The 12,500-nt window shown below is 40.1% G+C and overlaps 2 protein-coding genes across 2 annotated transcripts in view; one reads left to right on the forward strand and one right to left on the reverse strand.

The window, feature by feature from the left end:
* Positions 1–3,316: 3,316 nt before the first annotated feature.
* On the reverse strand, positions 3,317–9,106 carry LOC139292328 (alpha-aspartyl dipeptidase). Its single transcript, XM_070914640.1, has 8 exons — positions 8,800–9,106; positions 8,007–8,095; positions 7,341–7,415; positions 7,149–7,228; positions 6,499–6,672; positions 4,521–4,580; positions 3,561–3,643; positions 3,317–3,481 (listed from the first exon to the last, which is right to left on the reverse strand). The coding sequence occupies exons 1-8, from the start codon at positions 8,892–8,894 to the stop codon at positions 3,421–3,423; spliced, it is 717 nt and encodes a 238-aa protein (XP_070770741.1). The 5' UTR covers positions 8,895–9,106; the 3' UTR covers positions 3,317–3,420.
* Positions 9,107–10,916: 1,810 nt separating this feature from the next.
* The window catches only part of tgfbr2l (transforming growth factor beta receptor-like), a 13,316-nt gene continuing 11,732 nt past the window's right edge, over positions 10,917–12,500 (forward strand). Inside the window, 2 exon segments of the mRNA XM_070914704.1 lie at positions 10,917–10,945; positions 10,947–11,065. Of these exon segments, the coding sequence (XP_070770805.1) occupies positions 10,917–10,945; positions 10,947–11,065 (148 nt within the window).

Here is a 12,500-nt window from a genome sequence, read left to right on the forward strand (position 1 = left end):
AAAACAATAAACTAACAACAATGCTAGCTCAGCTAAGTGGCTATGAGGCGATGCACCAGAGGATTGTGGGTACAACAGTCATCACAGCCTTTATCCTTTTGAACTGTTGGAGTGACGTGATTAGTTGTGTTTGTCTGCCAGCAATAAAGCAGCAATATGAAATTTAATAATGAAAGAAAAGACGGTCAGCAATAAGTGAAACAGGAAGTGGCTGATTAGCTGCATTCAGGTCTCTATTTTTGGATAACGGAGGTTTAATTTGCTACGATATGGGTTGATAATGAGTATTACAGTAATATATTCACTGATGTATTCTTAAACTGTGTTTCTTTCCTCTGCTTTGTGTGTGTGTGTGTGGGGGGGGGGGCTGCTCTGCTTTGGTGTTTTCAGTATTTAGTTTGTGTCCAGTTCATTTCAACACAATCAAGAAATTGTTTGACAAAGTTTGTTTTTTGCTGAGAAAATGATGTTTGGTTGGAAAGTCAATGCAAGTGATGAGTTTATAATTCGCCCTGTAAAAGTGACGTTTGCTAAGCCCCGCCCCCGAATAGAGATGTCCAATCATAGCTCGGCACAACAGGTCTGTCGGTGTTGAAGCGGTGCACATGGAGCATTTCAGCAGTTTGAAAGTGTAAGAAAAAGATTAAACATTGTGTTTATCTGCTTGTGTTTTAACTTAGCTGCAGTCGTTAGCATGTCCAGCTTGCTAGCTTACTACCTACAGTAGTAACCAAGTGATACTTCCAAGGCCAATAGTTAGCATATCATTAGCGGACTGCATTAGTTTACTGTGTAGTATTTTGTCAGTGTGTGTCCTGGATGCTATCAGAGTTTAAGCTAACGTTAGCTGCTCTGTACACTCCAGCTAACGTTAGCTGAGACAGTTTGTCAAAGGCATCAGTTAGTCCTCATCCTGAAAGACTTTTCTCTTGTAAGTAATACCATTTATTTAAAGCACCTTTCAAGATCAGACGTCACAAAGTGCTTCACAATAAAAAAGCAAAAGAAAAACATATAATAGAGACACGATGTAGAAATGATAAATAGAAATAAGTAAAACTAATCAAAGGAAAGTCTAATCAGGTGAGCTGCTTTTAAAAGACGTCCAAAGGGGGACACAAACAAGTACGTAAGCTAAGCAGCCAAACAGGGTGATGTTAGAACGAAATAACAGTCTGATCTGATGATGATGATGGTTTCTCCTCATCATGCTTATAACACCAGGACTTACCGGCTCTGTACTGCAATACAAGAACAACGTCATGTCTTCATCATGGATCATCGTGGATGAAGACTTTTTACCTGAAACCTGTTAGCTTTAGCTTCCATCTGTTAGCATCATGTAATCAAGGATCCATTATTTCAAGACTTCTCTGCAGCTGTTTATTAACTGTCAACTGTATCTGTGCCGCACAGGAACAGAAAGCTTGACAGGCGTAGCAACAGTAACTGAGGAGGGCGGGGCTTGATGCATGGTCAGTCAGTTACAGTTATAACTTTCCCGCCCTGCACTGAGGCTTCTTCGCTCTTCCACTTGTTATGATTTATGATTTTAAATAGTATTGTTTTCCTCAGATTTCAGAGTCGTGACTGGCAGCTTCGCTGAGAGCGGAAATGCGATGTTGTCTGAAAGCAGGTTGCTGTTGTGTGTGTGTGTGTGTGAATATGTTAAAAAAGACAAAAAAAAAGTTGCGATGAATTTACCCATATTGGGTTTGCATCATGTATTAATGTTTAAGGTTGATGATAAACTTTAGAAATCTATGAATCCAGTTATCACAATGAAATAACTCCACAGGACACTTCAGTTCGAGCTTCGTATCCACTGCTTTCATGTGGGCCACCTGTCACCTCTGAATGTCCTCCGCCGCCGTCACCGTGTAGTTAGCCAGCAGCTAGTTCTGAGTTACGATGCACTAACACTGCTGCTGGTGTCACAGAATTACTTTAATCTTAACAAGCCTTCCTGCTGAGTGTTACCACTTCAGATTGACGCCTCATGTCTGTTCACCAAATATGAAGCTACAGCCAGCAGCTGCTTAGCTTAGCATAAAGACTGGCAACAGCTAGCCCAGCTCTGTCTGAGTCATCTCGTTTGTTTAAAGTGACATGTTGTGGTTTTGTGGGGGTTATGTCGGACTATTTCCTGGCCGGGTGAGTGTTGTCGTTGGCGTGAGGTTGCCAGGAAACCAGCAGAGACTCCAGTTTGTCTTTATGCTAAGCTAAGCTAACTATAGTATCGATTTAACCCGGTAAGAAAGCAAATAAGAGTATTTCCCAAAATGTCAAACGATTCCTTTAAAGCTCCTGATTCTGAAGTCTTTCAAAAAACACTCTCGGCTGTTATTTATTAAGAGTTTCACACTCAGATAATCTGCTTTATCAGGACTGTGTGGGTGAGATCTGATCTGATCAGATTTGTGGCCCCACCACTGTTTTTAATTCAAATATTAATTAGTGACATTACCTTTTTCATATTTAACCCCGCCCACTTCAAACCAGTGAGAAGAGCTCTGTTAAAACAGAAAAGCACAAAACGTTTTCAGCGTCTGAGGCAGATATTGAGTCGTGACCGATCGGCTCTCTGCACTGTTTAAACTTTTCTAGATATTTTTCTAAGGACGTCGGTTTTGAAACTAGACGAGCAGAATGCTTTTCAGGGTTCAGCTGGACTGACATCAATTCACTTTCAACTCAGTCAAAATATTCACAAAAGCTGCAATTTACTGAAAGATTTGGTCACGTCTCGTGTTCTCGGGACAAAAGTTATCCGTTGAATATGAACCGGAACACAGTTGAAGGTTTGGGAAAGTCTTCATAACATCTGAGGCTAAAAACAAAACCTGAAAACAGAATCAAACCCTGATCAGTGATCTGAAGTCAGTCCTGCTGCTGTCTGTCTGTCTGTTTGAGGGATTTTAACTGTGTTTTATATTTAATACCACTGTCTGTCTGTCTGCCGTGAGAAGATATGGGCTATTTTTGACGTATGTATTCTTTCACCTAGAGAAAAATAATTAACTATTTCATAAGGAGATGCTTTCACCTTTGAGCTGAATAAACTGATTTGTTCACATTTTATTTAGTGTTTTGTCTTGATTTTGCATTTTCAGAATAAAGTCGAAATGTTGAGAATATAATCGAACTTTCAGTGTTTGTGCCAGGCATAAGAAGTAATCGATTAGGAGGATTTTATAATAAACTTGACATTTCAGGATTAAAGTCTACAGTATAAATCTAACTACTAGCGTTACTCTCACACTAACAGAAAACTCCCTCAGAGACAAAGCATTTTTCTTTAAAATATTTATTCTGCTTTGACCAGAATGATCCTCTGAGTTCTGACGTCCAGAACAATATCATGAAAGGGACACTGGCAGCTGTGGTGGTGACCTTCATGTCCTGTCTGCTTCTGATTGGTCAGTGTGTCAGCAGGAAGCTGAGGTCACTACCTGGGTCGTACTCCACTGAAGGCTTTCTCCTAAAACAAAACATTGTGGAGATAATTGTTACTGGTGTTACTGGTTTCAGGTTGTCAGTGGACTGACTGTGTGTGTTACCGTGTGAAGAGTCTGGCCTTGGTGGTTCCCAGTAGTGACACTTTGTTTCCCTCCACCAGCAGCATGGATCCCTCCCTCAGACCCTGAACAAGCACAACATGACTGTAAATTCTCTAATAAAAGCTGTTATTTCACCTTCTTGTCCTGGATTTGTCCGAGGCCCTCCGAAACAAACAAAACGCAAAAAACATTAAGAAGGAGTTAATTACCATGTCTCTGGCTGACTTTTAACTAAGCTAAAAGGTCCAAAGTCACGTTATCACGCTAACAGACTGAGGCTAAAGCTAAAAGGTCCAAAGTCACGTTATCACGCTAACAGACTGAGGTTAAAGCTAACAGGTCCCGCGTCGCCTTATCACGCTAACAGACTGAAGCTAAAACTAACAGGTCCCGTATCACGTTATCACGCTAACAGACTGAGGCTAAAGCTAACAGGTCCTGGGTCACAATACCATGCTAACAGACTGAGGCTAAAGCTAACAGGTCCTAGGTCACAATACCATGCTAACAGACTGAGGCTAAAGCTAACAGGTCCTAGGTCACAATACCATGCTAACAGACTGAGGCTAAAGCTGACACACCTGCTGTGCTTAGTCACGGTTACTAAGTTGTGATTGGACGATCACTGTTCGGGGGAGGGGTTTAGCGAATGGTCAGTTGCTTATACTTTGCTGTTTTTTTTTAATTGCTGTAAAGCTGTCTTCAATGAAACGTCACACTTGCAGCTAATTTTTCACAATAAAAGCGTCCCTGTAAAGGGAGGGATTGTGTCCACTGATTCAGTTTCATTGACGATAGCTTAACTTAAGTGAAATGAGAGTATGACATGACTCGGTTGTTGTCCTGATGGAGTTAGTGCTGCAGAAAAGAACATTATACTGAACTGATCGAGACATCAGGTAAACATGGAGTATTGAATTTTAATTAACAGGAGAAATGAGGAATACAGGCCTGTCTCACCAGGACACATGGAGTCTCAGGTTCTTCGTGGTACTGGGTGATCCTCTGCTCTCTGGTCTCCTGCAACAACAACATCATGACAAGGAGACACAAACAGGTGTGTTGTAGAAACTTTACAGCATCATAAAACTATATATATCCTGATTAACGAATCACTCCCTCATTCACTGCTCCTGTAAAACAGACATTCAGTAGTTTACTCTGCAGCAGGGGTTTCAAATCTGACACTGTGGGCCCCCCCACGTCTAATCATTTGTTTTACTTGTATAAAATACAGTTCCCATAATGCTGTGGGGGATGTAAAGAGGAGGTAGAATGTTGGCATGGAGACTGTGAGGGTAGAACTTGAGCCATTGTTTTGTTTAGCCTATATTTTATATGTAGTCACATTCAGCTGTTAGCAGCTCCCGTCTGCAGAGAGAGTTTAAAGATAATCATGCAACGACATGCGAGTCAATGAAGCAGCAGGGGATTGTGGGACGGCTGTAGTGTTAATGTAAATATTGAAAATGTGCATCATTTATATCCAATAGAAAGCTCCGACATGTCAAACGTAGGACACACTTGAGTTCAGTTTGCTGACGCTGCATTTCTTTTTGTTAACACAGCAGTTATCACAGCGTCACATGTTGCATAACTTCAAATGAAGGAAAACTACCAGTGATGAGCTGAAATATCTGTGTCTCAATCTTCTGGTGTGTAAAATACAATACACACACCCAGCTTTTGACCTGTGGAGGGGGGTGGGGGGGTGGTAAAAGGACTGTAACTGATATGGCAGGTGATTGACCAATCAGTGTGAGCTAAATTATCACCTGGAGTGTTCTGCTTATCTAGACAGTACAGTTTCCATAGTGTTTTATATCAGTACAACATTCACTCTGATCCAGAGCGTCTGCAGCCGCTCAGTGAGGAACAAGTATTCAGATACTTTACTTAAGTACCAATACCACATTGTAAAATACTCAATTACAAGTAAGCGCCCTGCATTCAAAATCCTACTTCACTTAAAGTATTTAAGCATCATCAACTTCATGTAGCTAAAGTGTCAGCAGTAAAAGTACACAAGTATTATTGTATTCATGTAGTAAAAGTACTGGTTGTGCAGTGACTGATGTCTGATTCTATCATATTAGATTGTTAATACTGATGCATCAGTATTTTACTGTTGTGGCTGCTCAAAGTGGAGCTAGTTTAACTGATTCACATACAGTTAGCTAGTTTAACTACTTTATTTACAGTTAGCTAGTTTAACTACTTTATTTACAGTTAGCTAGTTTAACTACTTTATATACAGTTAACTAGTTTAACTACTTTATATACAGTTAACTAGTTTAACTACTTTATATACAGTTAGCTAGTTTAACTGATTCATATACAGTTAGCTAGTTTAACTATTTCATATACAGCTAGCTAGTTTTAATTGGTTTATATACAGCTAGTTAGTTTAACTACTTTATATACAGCTAGCTAGTTTTAACTACTTTATATACAGCTAGCTAGTTTTGACTGCTTTATATACACAGTTAGCTAGTTTGAACTACCTTATATACAGTTAGCTAGTTTTAACTATTTCATATACAGCTAGCTAGTTTTAACTGGTTTATATACAGCTAGTTAGTTTAACTACTTTATATACAGCTAGCTAGTTTTGACTGCTTTATATACACAGTTAGCTAGTTTAACTACTTTATATACAGCTAGCTAGTTTTGACTGCTTTATATACACAGTTAGCTAGTTTGAACTACCTTATATACAGTTAGCTAGAGGATAAATCTCTCTTTAGTAGAAAAGACAACAACTCTGACACTGATTTCTTGTAAAAGACAAAAATGTTGGGAACCGCTTGAAGTTTCGTCTGGTCATTAAAGTGACGCTGATCTTCTCCTCTGAGTAAATGACCCAAAATGTCATTTAATAAAACAAATAGGAATGTTTAGGTATCACATTACAATGAGCCGAGGTTTTGTCACTCACTCCCATGTGGCGGCTGTTGACGTCGGGGTCCAGGTAGTGCGGGTTGATGTTGAAGGGGACGAGGCCGATGGCGGAGAAGGATGGAGGGTAGACGATGGGCATGTCGTTGGTGGTGTTGATGCTGATGGTGGCCACGTTGGTGCCGGCACTGGAGCCCATGTAGGGGACACCGTCCTGAGGAGGAGGGAGGAAGGATGGAGGTTATTTAAGAAAATAATTGGCTGCTGACATTCAGTGTGTTTCCATCCACCTGTTTTTATTCACAATCCACACTCAAATAGAAAGTGTAAATCTCTCAAGAGGATTTCCGGTCTGTGTGAAAGTGGAACAAATCAGACACAGACTTGATGAATAAATGAAGCTGTGACTGAAAGTGAAGAGCTGGAAACAGCGATGAGGAGGCTGTGACCTTCATCACAACACAGATATTATATATATATATATATATATATTTATTATATATTTAGATATATATTTCCATCATGTTCTCCACATGGTTCTCCATCGTTTCTGCATTTCAGTTTCTTGTCCTTTATCGGCTGACATATAAACAGATATATGATGTGTGTGTGTGTGTGTGTGTGTGTGTGTGTGTGTGTGTGTGTGTGTGTGTGTGTGTGTGTGTGTGTGTGTGTGTGTGTGTGCGTCACCTCCAGCACTCTCCTCCTGATCTCGGTCACCACCTTGTTGTCATAGAGACTCTTCAGCAGCCGGAAAGTGTTTCCTCCTCCTACGAAGACCACACTGACGGTAATATCTAAACTACAGATTAACTTAGAAAACAGGCTGTAGTGGAAAGTGGAGGAAGGGGGGGGTGGGGGGGAGGCTCTGCTGTTCCTCACCTATAAAAATGCCCTCAGCCTTCCGGACGGCATCGACGGGGTCCGAGGCCTCGTGGATGCTGTCCACCTCATAACCTGCAGGGGACAAACACACCAGAGGCTCCGCATGAAATATACACCGACTGACCAGTTTATTAGGTACAGCTAGCTAAAACTAGTGCAGTCTGACACATCAGGCCTGTAATAAATCCTCCGTCATGAAGGTTGTAATGTTCAGAGACGTGTTGATTCATTCTGTAGGATCGTTCTGGAGATCACTTTAGTACAAACACCTTTCAGTAAAATCAAAATGATAATTAATGCACGGCTGTCATGTTGGATTGTATTAGATTTATCTAATGAACTAGCAACTGTACAACTGTACAGATGCAAATACAGATATACATCAAATATGCCAAAACTACACAGGGGGAAAAAATACAGAAAAACATCAAGAAAACATCTAGAGAAACATAACATAAAATATATGTATGTATATACAGAAAATGACCTTTCACTCAGGTTGGTCAGCACTGAATAAACATTAAAACTACTTGCAGTGTTTTGGATGTAATATTTATGAGACTTGCAGGATTAAACAATGTTATACGGTGAATGTTCGTGACGGGGAGGGAAAGAATCCATCAGTATACAGTCTATGGTCCTGATAATGTGACACAGACCTACCCAGAGTCTTAAACTTGTCCCTGGCGGTTTTGGTGTAGGCGTCTCTGTCATGGAGAGCGTAAGGAACAAACAGAACCCTCTTCACATTTCTGAAATACACAGAAAACAGCATCCAGTCAAGATCAGATAAGATTTCATGATATAAGCATTATGTTGAATTTGTAAGATTTCAGACCTGATAATGAATGATATCAAGTCATTAAACCTTAAAACTGTTAACTGTAAATACAAGGTTAGAGATTTAACAGCCATCTAGCATAACTTGAAGGTTACTTTTACATATTCCATGTTCTATTCACACTTTAATGCCAAGCAAGTCTTTCCACACCAAACTCCATTTAAAAATCTGGCGTTTTAATGCCCGTTTAGCTCTTAATGCAAACATGCCGAACAACTACTAATTCACGTCAAACTATCAAACATGTTCATAGAGACATGTATGTTTGTTATTGGAGATTTTACAGCCAGGTAGCATAACCATTTCATACTTTTTTAAATTATTGCATAGTTTATTTTCAAGTCACACTTCCACACCAAACTCCATTGAAAGATCTGGCATTTTAATGATCGTTTAGCATTTCATACAAACCTTCTACAACATGACTTTAGACCTTTAAGATTTTTTCAGCAAAATGTTCATCATGAACTGTTGCTTGTGTGCCGACCACACCACGCGACAACTGATTCAACCAGGATTTTCAAACATGTTCATGCAGACATGTTTACGGAAATATTAAATCGCTCGATTTTTGAACGGAATTCGCTGCCGTGAATGTGGCCGCACTGAACTTACTTTCCGAAGAAGTGTGAGATGTGCTGCTGACAGTGGTCCAGGTACCCGCTGCCGTGCAGGGTGGAGTTGGACACCAGCAGGAGTCTCCTCTTCATGTCGGATCAAAGACACAAACTCAGCTCAGCCGGAGAAACACAAGTCTGACCGCCGCAGAGTCCAGAGGTCCGGGGTCAAAGTTCGGCTGTGATCCTGCTGACAGCAGCCCTCTGGCGGTCTACAAAGCTGCTGCTGTAATAAACACTGATGCTGCTGTGAGTCTGCGCGGCGTCCCACACCAGCAGACACACCTGCAGACACACCTGCAGACTCCGGCTTCACGTCTGAACTGTAACGTTGAGTCTCTTCTTCTTCTGTGGAGTTTCCTGTCGGTTGGCAAACCAGCTTAAAGGTGCGTTACCGCCACCAACTGACCGGAAAACAAAACAAACAAAAGAAAACCTCTAGATTCTTTGAACTAAACCGACTAAATATATTTTTTGTTACAGAAAAACAACATTTAAAGGGCAAATATTTAATCTTTGTAATATATTTAGTGATTTTAAAGTTTTTCTGTAACTTTTAAAATGAAAATGTCAGTTTTAGAGTTTTCCTTGCAGTTCTGTAACATCACACTAACATTTAGATTTTATTTAGTGGTTTCAGAAAAGGCAGCCATGTTCTGCAGTGTGTACTTTCAAAGTCACAAATATTCAAAACTTAGTTTGAAACTTGAAACAAAACACTTCAGTGCTTTTATTTTGAAGGGCTTCCCTTCAGTTTGACTGAAGTTACATCACGTGACCACCAGGCGGCAGCAGAGCGGACCTGAAATCAAACTGTGAGTCAGTCACATCATCTGACCTTCAGGGGGGAGGTAGAGTACTTTTACTCAAGTACTTCAGTACACATTTGAGGTCATTTACTGACTTGAGTACTTAGTAAAAACATTATATAAACAATGAGCTCGAACGATTAGTCAATCAATAAGTTGATTCATCAATTATCAGAAAAAAAAATTCATAACTGATTAATTAAATATTTCAGGGTTTCAGCTTCTCAAATTACTTTTCTCAGATGTGAAGATTTGCTGCTTTTCTTGTCTTAAACGACCGTAATCTCAATCATGTAGAGGTTTGAACTGTCAATCGTTGTGATAATAATAATAATATAGAATCAATCGACTGATCAAGAAAATGATCAGCTGATTCATCCACAATGAACTAATAATCATTAGTTGATAGTTCAGAATGAGCTCCACCTCAACCAACTCCAACAGTAACATCCTGCTTCACATTAATGAGGAATAATCATCAAATGATAGAATATGTAATACTATATCAGTAGATACACATACATATTAAGAGGGACATTTCTCATCATTGAGTACTTAGTTTTTTTATAGTGTGGTATTAGTACTTTTACTGCAGTAAAGGATCTGAATACTTCCCCCGTCTCATTGATATTTAATCATTCTGTATACAAATCAATGTCTGCACTCAGTAATGAGCCTGTTACTCACTTTACAATTTAACATTATATTTATGAGGTCATCAAAGTAACTTTGCAGTAACTGTAGCTGTCAGATGGAGTACTACTTCATGTCAGTGTGAAACAGATGGTAAAGTCCCTGCTGTCAGTTGAGGTCAGCGTTGTGGACTCCCAGCAGCCTCCAGTGAACCTATAAATTGCTGTGTCTAATATTCACTATGTGTGTAAATGCTTTTGTCTGATATGAGAGTGAGTGGCTGCGGTTCCACTGTAATCTGACTCATGAGCTGGAATAATCCTGTTAGTGCTCACAGACTCTCTGTGCAGCTAATAGTGATAATAAACACACCAACTGAACTGATGAACTAACACATCCTGAATAAATCTCTCTGCACTCATTCATTACAGATAAATATCCTAAAACACTGTCTTTGCTCCTGAAAGAAACAAAAACAATAATGAATGTAAAATAAGATGATGAGTCAGGAATGAAGTTAAAATAATAAAGATATAATAAATGTTACACATTCTGTACAGTGAGTCCTTTTGCTGAAGTTCTTCCTGATGTCATGATAACAGAGGCAGCAGCGGGGGGCGGAGCTAAACCACATCTGGATGAAAAACATCTGGACTCCTCTCTCTCTGCATACATGAGTGTCTCTCCGCTGATACCGGGACCGAAGACCGACGGACCGACCAACTGACCGAGCGCCTGTGAGTTTTTCCGGCTGACTTCGCCCGCAGATGATGGCTCGGTGCTGGACCTTTTGGACCGGGACCCTGGTCCTCCTCACTGTGGGTGAGTGCTGCTCGCTCTCCGGGCTTTTCTCTCTTTTCCTCGGAGCTGTTTGTGGAGGTTCGGAGGGCCGAGCAGAGGCGATGGATGGGGGGGGGGCGTTTTGTTTTGGAGAAGTTTTCAGATCCTAAAGTATTAGTATAACGAAGTAAAAGTAGTCCAGGGCAAGTAAAGGTTTGAACTAGTTTATATACAGTTAGCTGTAGTCCAGTGGTTCCCAACCTGAGGGTCCGGCCCCTCCAAAGGGTCACCAGATAAATCTGATTCATGAGAGAAAGAAGAATAAACAAAGTTGTTTATAAATCTGTTTTCAGTTTTCTCTAATCTTTGATTTTTAGTGACATATTGGATGATTGATCAGTTACTAATAAGTACTGTGCTGAAGTTCATCTTGACACTTCATTATTTCCATTTTATGCTACTTTATTCTTCTACTGCATCACATCTCAGAGGAGATGTTGTACTTTTACTGCTTTAGTTACTGGTTACTTCCTGTCCGGTGAAAACCACGTATCTCCAGATGTTTGTGTTGAACTGAAGGATGAAGAGTTCCTCCTTCTTCTTCAGCTAAACAAACTATTTAAAGCCTCCTCGGACGCCACAAACACTGATCTTATACAATATGATGCCTCGCTGTACATGAAAGTACCCAACAGTATACACAGTACTTCAAATGAGCTCAACCTGAAACATCTACAGACACATGAATGCAGCAGAAATATGAATCCAGGAACATCAGAGAGAACAGAAACATTTTACTGTGATACTGACAGTACTTATACACTGTTACTGCAATACTGACAGTACTTATACACTGTTACTGTGAGTACTTATATACTGTTACTGTGATACTGACAGTACTTATACACTGTTACTGTGATACTGACAGTACTTATTGAGTGAATACTTCTTCCAGCCCTGACACACAATCAGCTGGTGATTTGAATTATTACATGATTTATTAATTATTAATTAATTATTACATGACAAGACTGAGACTGTTTGTAGCTATGCTAGCAGCTCAGATTAGCACAGGTTAGCAATACAGCGCCTTACATCAGGATAGTGGTGCTTTGAGCTAAATGCTAACATGCTCACCATGACAATGCTAACATATTGATACTAAGCAGGTATAATGTTTACCACTGTTATCACTGAAAGCCACCAATTTCAGCCTCATGGTGGCGCTAAGCTAAAAGTCAAAACAGACATTAGTTCGTTTGTTAATGATCATTTTCAGAAAACAGAAATAAATCACGTCTGCTCACTTCTGCTGCAAAACCAGCTGTTCATGGATGGGAGGACCACCAATATGGCCGCCAGATGGGGATGGATTACGATATCATGGTAGAAATGTTCCAGTAAAAGCGCCTGTTAGCGTAGCATCGACTGGAGCTAACTGGGTGTGTACAGGCTTCGGTCTCTGGAGGACCTGGTT

The sequence above is a fragment of the Enoplosus armatus genome, chromosome 11, assembly GCF_043641665.1.
Source record: "Enoplosus armatus isolate fEnoArm2 chromosome 11, fEnoArm2.hap1, whole genome shotgun sequence".
Lineage (NCBI taxonomy): Eukaryota > Metazoa > Chordata > Actinopteri > Centrarchiformes > Enoplosidae > Enoplosus > Enoplosus armatus.